The following is a 19,132-nucleotide window of genomic DNA, read 5'->3' on the forward strand; positions in this document are numbered from 1 at the left end:
TACGATATTACTGACTCTATTCCCTATGCTGTACTTTTCATCTCCATGACTTATTTATTTTATAACTGGAAGTTTGTGCCTCTTAGTCCTCTTTATCTATTTCAGCCAACCCCCCATCCTACTCTCCTCCGGCAATCATTAGTTTGTTCTCTGTTATTTACGAGTTTGTTGCCGTTTGTTTGTTCATTTGTCTTTTAGATTCTACATATAAGTGCACAAAATGATCTTTCTTTTTCTGAAACTTGATTGAGTCTCCTAGGAACTTCTCTGACCCTTGCAATACACTTTTCACTTTTATTTACCTTCATATGTTTTTGGAAGCTTACTTGTTCCCCTTCCTACCCTAACAGATCCATTTATTAACAAATGCATAGAAATGTTCTCTGTCGGGCATTGGGGAAGGCTGGAGATACAATGGGAAATAAGATAGACATGGATCTTTTCTAATGAGGCATACATTAGAATTACTTTTTAAGTCTGTTATTATAAAAGGAATGTGGGAACACTGTAAAGGCATTTTTCAACAAAGGAGTGCATGAACTATAAAAAGAAAATCATGTGTAATCCCAATACTATACAGAAATGATAGAAACACATGACAAATATAATCAAATGTTTATCAACATGAACAGCATGTGACTATGAAGACTCAAATAATCACCAAGAATTTACTTACTAGAAATACTCCACAGCAAACTAATCTTTAGTGTCTTTATTAAGGCACTGATGTGTTCATTAATTTAGCTAAGCTCCATAAGTGCCTACTCTGTCTAGACAGCTTCTCAACATAGAGTTACTGAGGTTGTCCACCATTGGTCCAGATGCCCAGACTATTTCTTGGGACAACTGTTTGGCATATCTCACCATGGAAACCTCTGGCTTCTTTTCCTTGTGTCCTCCATGTATCCCCTACTTTCCCCCTTCTTCAGAAATAAAGATTTCTGACTGTACCTTAGGCCTTCCTGATCACCTGGAGACATTACTAAGTAGCCCTCTAAGAATATTGTGTAAAGGCTTCTGAAGACAGGCCCTGAAGGTTCCACCCTGCAAACCACCCTTGAATCCTAAGAGAAGATGGAGAATGCCTTACCAGCCATTCCAAGTGCTCTATTTGGTAACTAGACCTTGTATTGAGCTCTAAAAACTCAGAGAGCTTTAAACTGGCTGTGCTGTTGCAGGAAGTATGGATCCATTTGCATATTACAGCTTTTATACTATGTGTGTGTGTGTACACGTGCACTCATGTGCATGCACACATATGTCTGTGCACAAAATGGCAATTTATTTGTTAGGTTGGTTTCTCTCAGAGTTGCTTCTTGGCAAAGAGGAAGGAAGAAAGGGATGGATGGATGGATGGAGGCAGGTAGGCAGACTGCTATCACAAGGAAGGCTGTTACCACAAGTATTTTTAACTGTTCTGCCATAAATTGCTAGGTAATCATGACATTGGACAGAAACAGAAGTTGAACAAAACAAGATCTGGGTGCTTGCCAGTTCCTAGAAGCATCTTTTCTTACAGGTAAAGGGTACCTGCCTATTTCTTTGGCCTCATAGTGAAACTAACTGGAAGCTTTATACATTCATCTAGAGAAAAGCACATTTTACAAAAAGCCATTTTTGCAAAGGCCAATTAAAAGATCTCCCAGAAGAGAGTCTCAGAGAAAGTCATATCCTCAGTAAGGCCTTCCCTCACCATCCAATCTCAAGAGCCCCTTAACCAATCCCCCACATATATCACCATCACACATTTGCTTACAGTTCTTCTGGCTTAATGCTGTCTCAAATTCTCTTGTTCATTTTACTTGATGGCTGTTCATGACACATCTCCCCACCCCTAACCTCTGCTACCCACCCAGCTCCAAAGAACTACATAAATTGAGTAGTGATGTGTAGTGACCTTATCTATCTCAGCCAGTACATTTATGTGTGACGGGCTCAGAGAGGCAGGCACTTGATAAATATTTGTTGAATGAATGAAAGAGGAAGTACCATTATAATTCCCATTGGTTCATTCTTCTGGGAATCATACCTAAGATGTTAACCCCTCCAAATCATCTGCAGTGATAAACATGTCAAGAAATGTTTAGATAAACCCTGACTGGCAGTGCCATAAGAAATATGTTTTAAAGGGTTCAGATATATCAGTTCATTTATTCATCTTGAGCATTACTCATGTGACAGATTTTTTTAAAAAGGAGCAAAGAGATGAACATGTTCCTTTCTTTGCTTTTGAAGAAACCACAAGGTCACGGGTGACAATAACAACTAATACTCCTTTAGATTTTTGCAGTTTTCAAAAAAAAAAAAATCTCCCAACGATTTCCTTATTTGAAAATCAGGGCAAATAGCCCCCCTGGGAGATCTTGATGAGTATCATCCCGTGTGTTTGGGTAACACCACCAGAAATGAGAAGCTTCTGATACTGTTATGTTGCACAGACCCAGGAAGAGGCCTTGGGTTATGACTTTTTAATGGCAGGGTTGGAACAACCTCCCCCAAATTCAGGCAATAGTAGTGCACTGGGAAGGAGTTTCTAAGGGGTAGGTTGTGATATAATGGGGCATGGTGTAAAAACACACTACGGCAGTTTTGGAAATCGTTAGAACATTTGTTCAAATGGAGCCTCCTCATGCTCCAGTTCACCTTAACTTTTATAAAGAACACCAAATCAAGCAAGCGCACCGCGATGAATGGTGACCCAAATGTGCAATTAATACATTCACGCTCCCATGTCAGATAGCAGGGCCTCACTGGCAGTCTTTTATTCTGTTTAATGAGCACTGCGCAGCTGGGAGAATGGGGCCTGGTGAGCTTTTCCTGAACCTATGGGGTTGTTAGAAAGACTCTGGGTGGGCTTCCTGGTGGGCTGCAACTCCAAACTGTGCCTCAACTGTACCAAAATAGCCAAGAGAAATGTTAATTATTCAGTCTAGCCAATTACTCAGTGCCCGATAGGAAGACCTCTTCCTCAATGCCTGATACAGTCTAGGTGTCCAATAAATATTTGTTGAGTAAATGAGCAAACGAATAGATAAATGAATGTAGCCTCTTCTCCTCGATTCCTCCTTCAAAAGAGAATGAGGCAGTTTACCAGAGGCAAACTTAAAAGATGCATTAATTCAAGCCAGTTCGCTGGGCTATTAACACAGAGGTCACCAGGCTCGGGCTGGGCCTCACTGAGACGAGGCAATCAAAATCAAAACCATGGACCTTTCTAGGGGCTGCCTTATTTTCATCTGTGAACCACGGGCAAGCATGTTTTATAAAAATGCTGCTGAAACTGTAAGCACACGGAAGTTTTCTGCTAAGATTGAGCTGGCTTTGGTCCCTATAGACCAAGAGGGTTTGTAGGGGGCCACATCACTGGGCCTTGACTATCTGTCTGCAACTCTCACGCTAAGCTGGACTCAAGGATCTTTCCAATGAGATTCTCTGCATGGAACAGAAGGTTCATAGCAGATGAATCGACATATCAAGATCCATGGTTCACTCCGCGCCTCTATCATCTGACTCTAAACCAAGACACTTCGAATTTATTATTTTTTTTATTTCGAAGACGTCTTCTCCAGCTTCTTTATTAATTTATTTTTTGTTTGTTTCATCATTTCAACAAGATTACCTCTCAAGACAAGAAATATAGCTGCTGGTTCTTTCTCACCCTACTTGCCCAGCAGGGTGCTGACTGCATAGACTTGATCCATAAACACTCTTTAAAACTTGAAGAAAAACTTATAAAAGCAGCCAATCCACATTACATTGGGATAGAAGAAAAGGAAAAATCTTCTCCTTAAACTTTACTACTTTCATATGGCCATTCTGGTGTGAATACACCAGCTGCACTTCTCCCTCTTTTCAGCTGGATTAACACCTCCCCCACCAAGGAGAGTTCACTTCCTTCTCTAAGGCCGGACCTAACCTTACAGGCAAAAATGAGGGGCAGGGAGAGAAGTCTCCATAGTAACTTGTCCACGTGGCTGCCAATCCCTGTGTGAGCTTCTACCTTTTGGAGTTAAGATTCTTTCTAGCAAGCGATACTAACTTGTAAAATAGGTGACACAATGTGAATACGCAGCAATGTAACTTATGGCCTATGTACACTGGACAAGGTCCAGTGGGAGAAGAAATAGGCAGCACTCCGAGACTCCCGAGTATGCAGTCGCATGCTAGCCCTGTCCCACATGACCAGCCCTTTCATCCGACACACAGTCTTTCTTCCCAAAGTCCTCCTCTGACCTCTGGCACTAAGAGAAGCTACCTAGACCACGTCTTTCTGTGTCTAGTTCTCCTTTGCCGGCGTGTGGTTTTGCTCATCATCATGTCCTTAGAACAGACATTCTGGGTATGGGTATGGGAACTGGGTACGGGCCGTGTACCGTTTAGCCTCATTGGGATGCTCCTCTCTTTGGTTAAACTCCTTCTGCATTCCTTGTTCAGATGCCAGGGAAGAAGAAATACTCTATAGTTCTCTTCTCCTTGTCTTGCATGTCCCCCCACCCAAGGTTTAGTGACTTGCTTATATTTGACTTGCATATATTTGTCTTGGCCTCACACCCATTTCAACTAATCAGCCCTGAAACTTTCTCTTTCTCCGAATCTCCAGATTCCTCTTCTGAATGCCCACTTGGATCCCTACTGCTCACGCTGCAGCAGGTGGTCGGCAAAGTCGAAAGCTACTGATGGAATCTCGCGTTTGCTTGGGTGCTTCTACTTGCACTGAAAAATCCATGCAGGTTTTACATTCGGTTATGATATCTGTGTTTGTCTCCTGCAAACAACGCCTGAGGTCATCACTAGAGAATATCCGCATTTGTCTCACACATCGTCTTTAACCACTTTCCAGCTAACTGAATACCCTCCTTCCCGTCTTTAAGTAAAACTGATGTGCCAGGAAGATGTGTCGGGTTTACCCCATGGGTCCATCTTCCCTTCGCACAATCTCAGACCTCCCTGAGCAACAGAAGGCCCAGTTTGAGAAGTAAGTAATCCATCCATATTTGATTGTGGCCATTCAAAGATTTGACACCTGTTTTTCTGACCCTTCTCAGAAGACCCAGAAGATACATAATGACTAGAATTCTTGAATCTTGCTGGACCCTGAGTTAGACTTAGAAGCATGAGCTCCTAAGCCACTGTTTGGAAGCAAATGCCATAGACGGGGAGAGGGGCCTGGCCAGCAGCCTGGCACACACATCCTAAGTTGGCTTTCTTGTTGTCTAGGTGTCAGGTTCTCAGATGTTGGGAAAGGAAACTTGAGAAGGTCAAAGGCCTACTGGGTATCCTTCCAGCTTTCTCTCCAGCCCCAACATAAAATAAATGCCTCTAAGCTAAGCCATTTGGTGTGTACCCCAATGCTACCATTAGGTTCATGTCACTTCCCTACTCAGACCCCCGCAATGACTTCCCATCACACTGAGAATAAAAGCTACACTCTCTACCATGACCCATAAGGCACTATGTGTGCGCTGGCCCCTGCTTACCTCTCTGACTTCATCACTTGGCATTCTACCTTCTGATTGCTGGCCTTTATCCTCTCGGGCCCCTCAGTGTTCTCAGAACAATGAGACCCCAAGGCTGCCCCACGCCTGGCTTTGCACACTGATGTCAGTTGGGCTCTCTCAAGGGCACCTCCTCACAGGCACCTTCCTCGACCACCTTCTCAGAGAAATGCTTCTCTAGCACTCTGAAGCCTCTTCCTCTCTTTTTTATAGCACTCGTCACTCTATGACTTCATATTATTTATCTGTTTCCTGTCAGCCTCCCTGCCTAGCGAGTAAGCATCCTGGACATAGGAATCTTGTCTCTGCTGTGGAGGTATCCAATGAGCATCGGTTATATGAATGGAAGCTATGTGAATCCCCACTTAAGCCAAGACTCAACTGCTGTCAGCCATGTCGCCAAAGGCTTGTGCGCCCAAGGCAACCCCAAAAACAAAGACAATTCACTTGGAACCAACCTGAAGCATTGAAGCAATACGTGTCGTACTGGGAGGTGTTGGATATGAGGATGTACACCCCTGTGTGGTTTGCAGCACAAATAGCATTGGGTTGGATACGGGGGATCACCACATGTCCTTCTATGAACCCGTACCTGCGAAAGAAAAGCGAGAAGTTATCCACCTGCAAGGTTGTGATGGGGATTTCATAACATTTGAGCCATCAAATGACGTCTCAAACTGTGCACTGCTTCATTCAATTCACCACTGGGGATCTTAGAGGGTTTGACAACTAGGGTTACGTGAAATCCAGAAACAACAACAGAGAGAGAAGGAAGAGGATCAACAAGGCTGAGACAAGGTGATTTTATTTAGAGCTCTACAAAGAGCTTGAAAAGAAAAAAAAAAGATTTATGAAAGAAAAAAAAAACTGGTTTTTTAAAAAGTTTTATTTAAGTAATCTCTACACCCAACGTGGGGCTCGAACTCATGGCCCTGAGATCAAGGGTCGCTTGCTCATCCGACTGAGCCAGCCAGCCACTCCAAAAGAAAATACTGGATTGAACTAAAATATGCGGACAAGAGTGTCAAGTCAGTTTGAATACGTGGGCAGAAGCCTGAGTCACTTAAGAGGGAAGAATGACCACTTTATGAGGTGAGATCTACCCTGGCTCTCCATCACCTTCCTCTTTTCCAGAACATACATCAGATGGCCAGCTCCCAGAAGATAGGCCTAGATGGCCTACACTTGTCAGCCCGCACTTGTCAAACCTGCCTCCTTCCCAGGTTGCCTCAGCTTTTCCTGTGATTCCCTCACTCCAGACTCCATTCCTACACACACGAAGCCTTGTTTAGAGGCTAGAAGGAACACAGGCCTTTTTCTTCATGAGCATCCCAGGCACAATTTCATTGCCAGTGGAAGTAAATTGACTGTCATTAAAATGGGAGTAATAGAGAATAAGTAGATAGCGTTGCCTCATTTAGCTCAGGAACCTTCCAGAAGCAGGTCAGTCAGAGAACTGTGTAGGCCCCCTCTGCCCTCACCAAGATGTTTCCTGCAGATACAACAGACAGCACCCAGCCTCCTCTACCTGCATCACAGAAGCTACATGCTCACTCACGGCACAACTTCTCCCCAATAGAAAATGCTTCCAATAATAATAATAATAATAATAATAATAATAATAAGATGCGGGCCGAGGAGGAGGTGGTGGCAGAGGGTAAGGGCAGAGAGGACGAGGCTAAACCCAGCAAGTTTCTGAAAATGCAATGCTGGGTAAAATGCACAGCGGAGATCCTTTTTAATCTTTGCTGCCGGAGGCAACAGTGCCCAGTGCATCGCCCGCAAGGCCCAGGGAAAGGGCCGTGAGTTTGACATTTCTAAGCCCACAGAGCTCCTTAGGTCTGTGTTGCAACCATAGCTCCCATGACTAATTCTTCATCTGAAAGGACAGACTGGTTTCTCCAAAGGCTCCTTAGCTTGGTGGGGAGGGAGAGAGCAATTAAATGTTAATAAGTTTCCATCTATCTGGGAAATGCTGCTAATCAGCGTGGGGCCGACAGAAGAGGGACTGCTGAGGTTTTACCCGAGCCTGTGAGCCTCTGCCCCCTGTCCTGGGGCAGAGACCTGCTTCACAGCGCCTGAGCCAAATTAGGGCAACGCGTTTTGCAACACTTAATACCCTCTACGGGTGGGGTGGGAAGGATAGGTTTCTTTGGCACTGTTTTGCTTGCTTGCTTGCTTTGCTTTTCTTTCTTTCTTTTTTTCTTTTTCTTTCTTTTTCTTCTTTCTTTCTTTCTTTCTTCCTTCTTTCTTTTTTCTTCTCTCTCTCTCTCTCTCTCTTTTCTTCCTCGACACTACTCCTTGGTGAGCCTCCTCCCCACCCCACCCCTATCACACTTGGGAGCTCTGTTTTCCCACTGACACTCTACAACCTGTACAACCTTGGTACATTATGCCGGGGTGGTTGCCACATGGTGCCCACTGCCACTTTGATGGGGCCCAGCGGACATGAGCTGGGATATGAAAATGTAGATGTGCTTATACACGGCCCCAGCGGGGTGCTTGCTGGACACAGGGAGGAAAGAACCACTCAGCGAGTCCATGCACTGTGCTTGTGTCTCCCCCCGACCCCCTGTTTGGCCCTCAGTTCTTCGGGAGGCTCGTTTACTTCTGGCCCTGGGCTCAGATGAAGCAGGACCGGAGGCCCGACTCCTCCTCCGTGCAGGCGATGTGGCCCTGGGCCAGCTGGGGCGCTTCTGTAAGCCTCTGGCACTTCATCCGCAAGGTGAAGGAAAATGCTCGACTCCGGGTACACGGGCCCAGTGGGCAGTGGGGGACCCCGGCCTCTGGGTGCGCAAAGGTTAGCCCATGGGAGTCAGAAGAACGTCCCCCCCTTTCAGCAGATGAGAACATTTCTGCGTTTCCTAAGCCAGCATTTCTCGACAACAAGGCAGCTCAGGAAGTCTCCGTTCTTAGGCGATGGGCCTTGTCAGGGCCTCTGTCTCTGCCCATCCCTCTCTCTGTGTCTCTCATGAATGAATACATAAAATTAAAAAAAATAAACGGTTAACCTGGGGAGTGGGATACATGGCCGTGCTCACTAGCCTTCCTCCACGGGAGCCCCCCGCTGCGCTTCGGAAGCTGTCAGAGCTTCTCCCTTCTTTGCTCCTTCGGTGGACCTAGCTCTGGACACACGCACATGTCTGTGCACATCTGCCCCTGGTCTCGGGACAGTACCGCTCGGTCGAGCTTCCTGCAGTCGCGGGGTGGCCCACCTGCAGCCTATGTCCTCCAACGCGGCAGCCCCGTGGGCACCTGGAGCTAGCCGAGCACCTGAGCGCCAGCAGAGTCGCGGAAAAAACAAAGTTTGATTTCCTTGCATTGTAATTAAGTGGAAGTTGCTGTGTGTGGCTAGTGGCTCTCCCATCCGCACAGTCTTGGGGTGAAGATCTTTCTTTGCCTTTCCAGCCGGGGAGTGTCAGCTGCCGTGCTTCACACACTCACGGGGCGTGCATTGCTCTGCAAGCTCACATTTCACGGTTTGGGTGAAGACTTGGGCAGCTTGACTTTTAAAAAGCAGCCTGTGTTTGCATGCGTGCGTGCGCTTAGAGGAAGGGGAAGCACGTTACCTAACGACAAGACACAAGCACAAGGGGAAGCTGCCGGCTGGCTAGAAACTTCGGAGCGGCTGCTCAGATTACCTGGAGCTCTTCTAGTGAAAACAAACCAAACCAGACCACTTTGGCGTGGTTGTCACCACTGCCAGCGCCTAACGCGCCCCACTCCCCACTCCCCACGGGGTCACCAGAAATTCCAACACCCGGGGCCTGAGCCTTGTGGCGTCCTGGACAGAGGCTCGCAGGAGGTCCCCTGGGTCCCTCCGACCACTTCCCACTCACTTGTAACAATACATCTTGACCATTTGCACGTCCTTTTATTTCCAGTCTCAGACCAGAGCAACGCAGAGGAGAAACAAGCAAATGAGAGGCACAGAGACAGAGACAGAGACAGAGAGATGGAGGGAGGGAGTTGTTGGAAAACTCTGCTTTGAGCCAAGTCTGCAGAGCCAGGACTGCGCCCCGCACATATTTATTTTAAACACTGTCATTCGGTTTACGGTTTCTTGTGGTTCCAACAATGATACCGCGCGCTTCTTCAAAGCCGGGAGGGCGCTGGGGAAGCACCTTGGGCCAGAGGATGCCCACCTGGACCCTCATGGCCTCCTCTGGGCAACCCCACTAGGACTCCCAAAGCTGTCTCTAGCCTGCTTTATTTTTTATTATTTTTATTTTTTTTAATTGGAGTTCAATTTGCCAACATATAGCGTAACACCCAGTGCTCATCCCATCAAATGCCCCCCTCAGTGCCCGTCACCCAGTCACCGCCACCCCCCGCCCACCTCCCTTTAGCCCGCTTTAAATGCCAGTCGTCATACAGATTCCAGGTTGACTTGGCCAAATTAACAGGTGGGGACGACCCTTCAGGCAACCAACCATCCATCAGCTGTCAGGGAGGAGCCTGCGGGCTCCGGGCCCCGCCCCCGCCCCACCCACGCCCCGCCCACGCTCCGCCCCCGGCTTTCCTCCCACCTGCAGGTCTCAAAGCCCACGCTCAGGGCTCGCTCCATCTGGGCCATGGTGGGCAGGGTGCTGTTGAAAGCCTTGCAGAGGTCGGCAGCCTCCGTCCTGGAGATGCTGTAGCGACCGTTTTTCTCCACATGGAACACACCTGCGTAGCGGCAGGTTATGTTCAAATCTGTGGGATGAAACAGAGATGTTAGATGCTTTGGCGTAACTTATTTGAGAAGGGTAAGAGGTTTGTGGGAGGGTAGATTCGTTGACAACAAACAAACACCTCCCTTGGCCAGAGCCTACCAGGGTCACTCGGCCTTCCAAAGCACACACTTTAAGCTCAACCCCGAGCTAAGACGCAGGAAAGGAGCATCACACTGGCACTGCCTCCGTCGATTGCTCTACAAAGAAGTTTTGATTTTTTCATTTTGCTAAAGATCTTATTTATGTATTTGACAGAGAGAGCACAAGCAAGGGGAGCGGCAGGCAAAGGGAGAGGGAGAAGCAGGCTCCCGGAGGAGCAGGGAACCCAATGCAGGATTCGATCCCAGGACCCCGGGATCATGACCTGAGCCAAAAGCAGACGCTTCACCAACTGAGCCATGCAGGCGCCCCTACAAACGCATTTTTAAAAAGCATATGACTTATTTCTGATTGTTAAAGTAATGCAACTTGGAGAAAACTGAAAAATTCAGGGAAATAATGAAGGAAAAGCAAGGTGACCACTAGTGCCAACGCTCCATTACTTACATATAACCTCTAATGGCTTCTGGTTGCCCCCAGAATACATGTCCTTTTCATGGCTGACATGCCTATGTGAGCCGGCTCCTGTCTCCCTCTCTAACCCTTAGTAGCTCACTCAGTTCCAGGCACAAAACTTGCCTTCGGCTCCTCTGGACATTCCAAGCTCTTTGCCACCTTAGCACACAAATGTGCTGTGCCCTCTGTCTGGAATGTTCTGTCCTCAAAACATTGTGTTTTCTGTTTTGACTCCATGTCACCTGCTCACAGAGGCCAACCCACGGTGTCTCCCTCACTGACCCTGCTTTTGTGTCTCCACAGCAACTCGTTTATTTATTTGCATTTAAATATTAGTAATAACGATATCACCCTTCCTGTGATAGAAGCTCCAAAAAAAAAAAAAAAAACGCAAGGACCTTTCATTTGTTTGTAGTGTTTCTCTAATTCTCACAGCAGCGTGACAGAGTCGATTTCAACGAATATTTACTGAATGAATAAATGGCTCCTTAAAATTTCCAAGAAAACCACACATTTTGGACATCTTGACAGAGAGAGCCAAGATCGGCTGTTGGCTCCCAAGGGTTAATGGCATTCACAATGAAGCCTAATGGCTATCAACTGGTTAAAGAGTGAGTTGGTCTAAGGGCTTCTGTGAATTTTGCAGACATTAATCTAAAATCTCCAATAAGGTGCTGAAGGATTATCTGATTCTTCTTGATGCTGTGCAACCATCTCAGAAGGCCTCTAAACCTCAAATAGAAAACTCGTTATTTCTCTGGGACAGTATCATCCCCAGTTCACCCTTCAGTGAACTCCAACACGGAAAGGTAAAGTCCTTGGAATTATCCTGGTGGAGCGTGATTCCTTCAGAGCACCGCCTTGAGCCGCAAGCACAGTCCTTGGCCAAGGAAGGAGCGCATGGGCATTTCCTCTGGGCCTACATGGTGGCCCCTGTGCCCGGCCAGGCACCGTGTTGTTAGTTAGAAGCCGAGTCTGGACTCAGATGGAGTGGGTTTTAACTCAGACTCCATCTCTCACTGGGTGGGTCCACAGGTATCCGCAGATCCTGCTTGTTTATCAGGGACACAACAGAGGCTCAGAGACATGGGTCCCCCCAGGAAGTGAGCGCTTCTATCTAGAGCCTAGAGTTGACTTCCTGAATCTCAGCTGCCTTGTTTTTGAGTTCTGAGCTGAGAGCCAGGGGAGGGAAGCCTGTTGCTGCAGTGTCCCTGGGTCCCCAGCACCTCTGGGATTCTCCGTTGCATCATCTCCTGCAAACGCTGAGAAGTGAGTTGCATGCATGTGTGTACAGATTCTTTATCCATAAAGAAAACTGAAGCTCAGAAGAATTAAACAGCCTCCCCCCATCAGCCAGCTAATCGGTGGTGGAGCTTGGACACCCACCCTCCAAACCACTTGGCTGTGCACCCAGGATCCTTTCACATCATTAGAGTGGGTGTCGGCTGTAAGGGCGAGAGGCACACGTAAACAACTGCCACCTGAGGACAAAGACACGGGCTCCCGGTTGCTGAGCCGGACGGGCAGCGACTGCTTTCTCCCCTCAAAGCAGGAAGCAGGTTCTAACCACCAGGAAACGGTATCTGATGATTTGCAAACTGAGATGAGAGAACCGTGAAACTTCTGTTGGATCTTTGTTGACCCTCAAAATCCTAAAAGAAGAAACCAGCAATGGAGCTTCGAGAAGACAGAAGCCCACCTCCGTTGCTTCTCTCTCTCTCTTTCTTTTTCTGTTTTTTGTTTTTTTGTATCATTAGCACGTAGGTGCTTTTTAAAAGCGTCAGACCTAAGTGGAATGGAGAGCATGCATTTTTGCATGATGGATCCTTTTGGGGTCTACGGGTGTCCTCCTTCGGCCACTCACGCCTCGCATGCCGGTGGTGGCAGGAGGATGGTGAGCGGGGAAATGCACAAGGCCCTTTTGAAATAGTGTTTGTTCTCCCTGATTTTCAGCCTGGCCTCTGTCAGCCAATCTTCACACAGGGAAAGCTGTCAGGCTGGGTCGACAGCCCGGCCGGGGCGGCCTCCCTCCGCCAGCAAACAGAAGGAAAACACGGCCTCGCCGTCAGCTTCTTGGAGGGGAGGCTGCCAGTGGCGGGGTGGGGGTGGGGGGCACGGCAGGGAGGCCTCCCACTGGGGGAGGCCATCGGCCTGTCATCGCGTGGCCAGGTGGTTGCTGTCACCCCAGGGTTATAAACAAAGTCTGAGGCCTAGACGGTGGTTTGGAGCTGAATGGCAGTTTCTGTTGCATTAAAATTAATTCCCGTTTAACACCTGGCACATAGAACATGCAAATGCAAAAGGAACCGAGACTTGCATAAGATGCCTGGGGTCCCCTCGGGACACAAGACCCGCGTGTACCATGCAAGGGGGTTGGCATGCGTGAGCGCGGAGACTCAGCGCGGGGTCGTGTGTGCCTGCCGTCAGCTGGGACAGGGCAGCCAGAGCCAGACAGACTCCACCTGTGGCCTTGCTCCGCGGGGGCCTAGCCAGGGCCCGGGCAGCGGCCTGGGGCTGCAGGGCAGGAGCAGGTCTATGTGGACTGAAAGCTACAGCTTCCCTGTAGCCTCGTCTAGGGCCAGCTCCTACCCCGGATGGGATTTAGCCACCCGGGACGTGCAGAGACGGTGCCCGAAACTTCAGTTCAGGTCAGCCATCCCCATGAGCCTTATCTAGCACCTTCCCTCCGGGTCCCCTCTTGCCTTAAAAGGGATCAAGCCTTCAGGGCTGTGTAGCCTTTAATCCTTAATGAAGACTTGCCAACAGGCTTCCTCCACGTGGATGGAAACCCAAACTATGAGTCCAAGGATACTAATAATACCAACAGCAATAATAGTAGCAAATACAGACTGTGCCCTTATCCATATGCCAGATGCCCCTCTAAGCACGTTACAAGTACTAACTCCCTTTATCCTTAAGACAACCCGATGAAGGGCACCTGGGTGGCTCAGCGGTTGAGCACCACCTTCGGCCCAGGGCGTGACCCGGGGGTCCTGGGATTGGAGTCCCGCATCAGGCTCGCCGCATGGAGCCTGCTTCTCTCTGCCTGTGTCTCTGCCTCTCTCTCGGTCTCTCATGATTAAATAAATAAAATTTTTTTAAAAAACCTGATGAGGTAGGTAATATCACTATGCCCACTTTCCAGGTACAGGAACTGAGGTACAGAGAAGGGAAGAAACATGCCCAGGTTCACAGAGGAACTCCAATCTGGAAGCCGGGACTCAAATCCAGCAGCCAGACACCACCCGTCTACCAGTGGGCTGCTCCTGCCAACCCCGATTTAAGTAACACTCTGTGACCTCCCACCCTCCCCGGTGCAGAGCTGAGAACATCCCAGGGCCCAGGTAAAGTCAGAGCGCGGCCAAGACGGGTGTAGCCACAGACCACAGATGACTGCAAGGGGCACCGGCATTGCCGGCACTGGCCACACCACGAACCGCTGCAGAGGAGCAGGACTTCCCACGCATCCCTCCTGAGAGCCAGAGGCCTCCGTGATTCGCGACCTATGGTGACTCAAGTCACTAAGACTGAATGGCCAATTGCATCTCGCGAACAGGCGTTTCCAACCGAAAGTCAAGAATGTTTTCCGTTGAGCCTTCTGGGCTCCAATAAGTCTCCTGGGTCCTGGGATAAGGAAACTGTCCCAAGTCCCTCCCTCTGAGGGACCTAACAGGCAGCATTAACCGTTCAAGGCCACTTTCAGATTCAGGGAGGAGTCTCTCGGGGGGGAGGGGGAGAGGAGGGGAATGCCACCCAGGCCATTGGAGTGCTCGTTACTATGGGAGGGACAGGGGGGTCACAGGGTCTGGCACCCAGGGGTCTGGTCACCCACAGGGGAAGAGGCCTGCTAGGGACCTGTCAAGAAGACAGGGGCTCTCCCAGAGTGCCTTTCTCATCTAACCGACTCCCTGGCACCTACTCACAGCTCAGGGTACAAGAGGACCCTCCCACAGCTGGGAGGTGGCCGCTCGCTAGGCCACCTGCACCAGCTTTTACATGGGCTCCCCCTCTCGGACACCCAGGCTTCTCGGGGGGGATGCCTACCAGCCTCTCAGGGTCTGGCACTGCATTAGAGCCAGCGACATGGCACGCCTGTTAGGCGGCCTATATGCTTCAGCTAATTTAATGCCTACAAAAATGCTATGAAGGAGGCACGACTACCAAACCCATTTTAGAGACAAGGGTAAAGAGGCACAGCTGGGTTGCACGACTGCCCCCCAAGCCCCTGCCGCCCCCTCCAGGTGGGAGAGACAGGGATCTAACCTCTGGGCTGGGCCGCCCACGAGCGCGGCAGGGTTCTGGGGTAAATTCACTCTTACTTGGATAAATCCTCGCTGACCCATATAACACCGTTAATCTTACCTAGATTTTCCCCTAAGCCACAGATCAAGGAAAATAGGTTTCTCTAGTAAAATCGGCCCAGCACATTGCAAAACTTTGCCAAGTGAGACTGCAAGGCCGGAGACGGATGGTTTGCCCCAGCCACTCCCCAAGTGGTAGCAAATCACAGCACCTGCTGAGAAGAGAGCACCGTCTAGTTTCCCAGTAACTCACCATTATCCACGTGTCTGCAGACTCTCCGGAGGGGTGTGTGTGTGTGTGCGCGCGTGCGCGCCAGTGGGGGGGGGGGTGTCACACCAGCCGACCAGCGATGGAGCAGGGTGACAAGAGGTTTTGCATCCCAGCGGGTCTTCGGGGAGGGGGAGGGGGTCCTATAAGCCTGGGACCTTGTGTGCAAGCCCATGCGCGTATGTATGCTGTGCGTGCACGCGTGTGCGTGGAAAGCGTTTGTGTGGGACAGCATCCCTAGATTTCATTCATTTCTCAAAGAAGTCTGTGATGCCAACGGCTAAAGGATTACAAGAAATCATTACCTGCAGGGTCTCTCTGGTCATGAGAGATTCCAAGATTCAGGAATCTTGGAACTACCTCGCGGGCTATGATAGCAAGGACCACAAGTCTCCCAAGGACCATAAGTCTCCCTCCCCACGGTGTCCCCACCGCTCAGCACAGTACTGCCCAGCCTAGGTACGTGTTGAACAAATGAGTGATGAAACGAATGAATGAATGAGTGGCTACTCCGTCCTGTCCACCACCCCCCGCCGCCCTCTGCAAAAAGAATGCCTCCCAGGTCCACTCCCCACAAGACATCTAAGGAATCGCTAGCTGGGCCTCGTTGAGCATTCCCTGTCGGATGTTTAAAAGGTCTTTAACCAAAGCACCTGCTTCTGAGAACCTTTGTCTTCCCTGGAAGCAAATGTGTCTGGTTAGGAGGTGGCTTTGTCTGTCTGAATTCTGACTGTCATCTCTGCCATGGGCCTCCTGTCGGGGGACAGTTTCCGAGGTCAACTGAGAGAGGACGACAAGCCATGCTGCGTCCAGGTGAAGGCCACCAGAAGATGACTCAGGGACTCTCGGTTCTCCACACCAGACTGCTCCAGATGGTCCCAAATGAATCAATTCATTCTCCATCACGAGCCACCAGATGCGCCTGGTCCCTATTTGTCATCTCCCCAAGAGGGATAAAGCAGAACAGGACTTTTTCCTTTTCTTCCTACTGATTCGATCTCCGAGTCAGCCATGTGTCTAGGGGAAGTTGTGTTTTCTTGAAGTTGGGAATAGGGCCAGCTCCTGGGACCCAGGGCCTGGTTCAGTTCCCTTGGGCACAAAGACAAGTGCCGGCGCTCACCCGGCGCCGACGCTGGGCCATGTGAGCGTTTCAACGTTTATACCTCAGAATTCATTTAATTCTTGCCACAATCCTATGGGGTCGGCACCTTCATTATTCCCATCCTAGGCAGGAGGTAAGTGATGCACAAAGAGAGGACGGACCAGTGCTCGTAGGCAGGGGCTGGCTTTCAGACTGGGTGGTCCAGCTGTTCACACCGAGGTGTGAACGGTGTCCTGTGCGTGGGGAAGGTGCTAGAACTACAGGCAGCTGCTTGTCCTCCTTGAGGTTTCTAAAGTGCAGCGGGGTGAGCTCTAAAATAGAACTCTGGAAAGAGGAATTTGAGCTCACTGAATACTATTTTAAGATCCGAGGTCCCTTGATCCTGGGCCCTAAGGCTCAAGAGGGCAGGGCCTTTGCTCAAGAACCTGGCGAGGCATCAGCGGAAGCCCTCCCGAACCGAAAGCCCACCGTCTCCCTGGGGAGAAGAAGATTCAGAGGTCCCAGGTTCGCTGCCTTTCCCCACAGTGGGCGGCCTACCTCTTCCTGATTCCACCTGGAGGCTGAGAATCCAGCCCCAGCTACAGCCTCAGGCTTCCTTGCCCTTCCTTGCCGTTCCCTGGCCCATTGGGCGGGTAAAGAAGAGAGGATCTCAACACTCCCGAGTGGCCCAGGGCTGGGCCATCCCTGTGACATGCTGAGACGCCTCCGGCCCAGCCCGGAGATCTCAACACACCGAAGCTAAAGCGCCAGGCCAATCGGGCCGGGGCACGGCACTCCAGGCTAACTGCATGCAGCTCCGGCGTGCGCCCAGAAGCACTGGTGGGTTCCCCACATTTTTCATTTTCATAGTGTTTGTCACAAAGTAGCCAGGGTTCTGTTTCTGTCTCCTGATTTGCTGAGCTCATGGCTACAAGAAGATTACACAACTCACAACCCTAACTGAACTGATTCTGATTAGATACAGGGAGAGAAAAGGCCAAGTTTTTCTTTTTTTTTTTTTTTCCCAAGGATTATTCTGTGTTTAAAGCCAGGTGGGGCAACAGAATTTGTCTCACCAAAGTCTCTTGAGACAAAGAGAAAACAAGATCCAGAATGACTGAGCATGGTCCCCCAGACAGTTGTGAGAAGAGCAGGGCCTGGGGTGGGGTGGGGGGATCATAACTGCTATTTTCCTAAATCCTAATCCAGTGCTCTTTCTCCTGAACTGCTATTGTAAAGGGCCGGAGCAAGCTGTTCCCAATAAAGCCAGCATCCGCTGCCTTAACGGGACACGAAGAAACCGTTCTATTCTTCATTTCTTTGATTGATGTCTTCAAAGCCCACGAGTTTCCATCCGGGAGTCTTGCTAGCTGTTAGGGCCCCTGCTGCCACCCAGGCCCGCCAGGCCAGAAGGCTGGCAGCCTTCCTGCTGCCCCCACGTCACTCGCCCCCATCCCCTGACGCCCATGTGATTGGGAGCCTGGTGAAAGGATCTATTGTTCAGGATCCACTTCTGAATGAGGCCAAGATCACACTCAGTGGCCGAATCGCCTTTGGCTGCCCAGTGCAGGCCATGAGTCTTGGGTGACTCAGTCTCTCCCGGAATTGCCCCCGGAGGTGGGTGAGGGTTTAATGAGCAGAGAAAATAGTCATACACCATCATACCCGGAGAATTTCCTCCAGAATGTGTCCTGGGCTGCTTTCAACTGAGCTATTCATCTCTTGGCACTTCCAAGGGAAATGCACCCCAACTTCTTGGCGCCTGGCTGTACCCCCTGACCTCTCAGGCCCTTGTCCGTGGAACAGAGAGCCTACCATGGCAGCCAACACCAAGCCAACAGGGGCCCATTACATCCACACTCTCAGAGGAGAGTCCAAAGGGGTTCCTCAGGCCCTGGCCCTTCCACCAAGGCCTCCCAAGGCCTGACCCAATGGGGCCCTTGGGTTGTTTTCACAGTCTGAAGAAAGACCCACCCCTGCCTCCTTGCACGGTGATGGGAACAAGGGGAGGGGACAGGGTGGAGAAAGCCCGTCTGGGCTCCCACCCCCGATCCTGGACTCAACAGAATCTTCCCGGCAAAGGGGAGGGAGTATGTGTCTCAGGGCTGTCAAAGGGGAGTGAGTATGTGTCTCAGTTGTGTACTGAGGTCAAGTGGTCTTGGGTGAGCGCATCTCCAGGAAGAGAAACCACAGTGTGTACACCTGCGCGTTGCCATGGCGATCAGGAAACACTCAGGTCTGGCCCCGAAACCTTTGTTTTCTTCCTTTTTTTTTTTTTGATCCGATCAGTTTAGCAGATTGACTAGCACAAACCCAGGATGTGGTCAGATGAAATGAGAAAGCATCTCAGGGACCCACACGGGGTTTTTCCTGTGCGAGGAAGGGGGAGAAAAAGGGGTCCCACCCCAGTAACTAGATCTGCTTTTCCTGGGGCTGTGAACAATCTGTGCTCAGCCTTGGCTCCCGTCTGCCACCTGTACTTTGAGGAACTGGCTGACTTGATTTAGGCACTTTTTGAACACCGAGGCCAACTGACGCTGGAGCTGCATTTCAGGGTGTCTGTGGGCCACTGACGTGTGGGTGAGCCCTGGGAGGGGGGGCCCACCTGGGAGGAGGAACTGGTTTTAGCCCAAATCCTGTTAATTATAAGCTGCATGACCTTGAGTAACTCACGCCAGCTCCCAGGTTCACACCTCGCCTTCCTACCTCCCAGGGGA

At 49.9% G+C, this 19,132-nt stretch overlaps 1 protein-coding gene across 7 annotated transcripts in view; it reads right to left on the minus strand.

Annotated features, from left to right (window-relative positions):
• CD44 (CD44 molecule (Indian blood group)) overlaps nt 1–19,132 on the minus strand; it is an 89,925-nt gene that overhangs the window by 43,707 nt on the left and 27,086 nt on the right. For all 7 annotated transcript variants that reach the window (XM_041723339.1, XM_041723341.1, XM_041723340.1 and 4 more), the window contains exons 2-3: nt 10,025–10,190; nt 5,954–6,087 (exon numbers count right to left, since the gene is read on the minus strand). In XM_041723339.1, coding sequence (XP_041579273.1) covers nt 5,954–6,087; nt 10,025–10,190 — 300 coding nt within the window. The remainder of the gene's footprint in view (nt 1–5,953; nt 6,088–10,024; nt 10,191–19,132) is intronic.

The sequence above is a fragment of the Vulpes lagopus genome, chromosome 11, assembly GCF_018345385.1.
Source record: "Vulpes lagopus strain Blue_001 chromosome 11, ASM1834538v1, whole genome shotgun sequence".
NCBI classification, from domain to species: Eukaryota; Metazoa; Chordata; class Mammalia; order Carnivora; family Canidae; genus Vulpes; species Vulpes lagopus.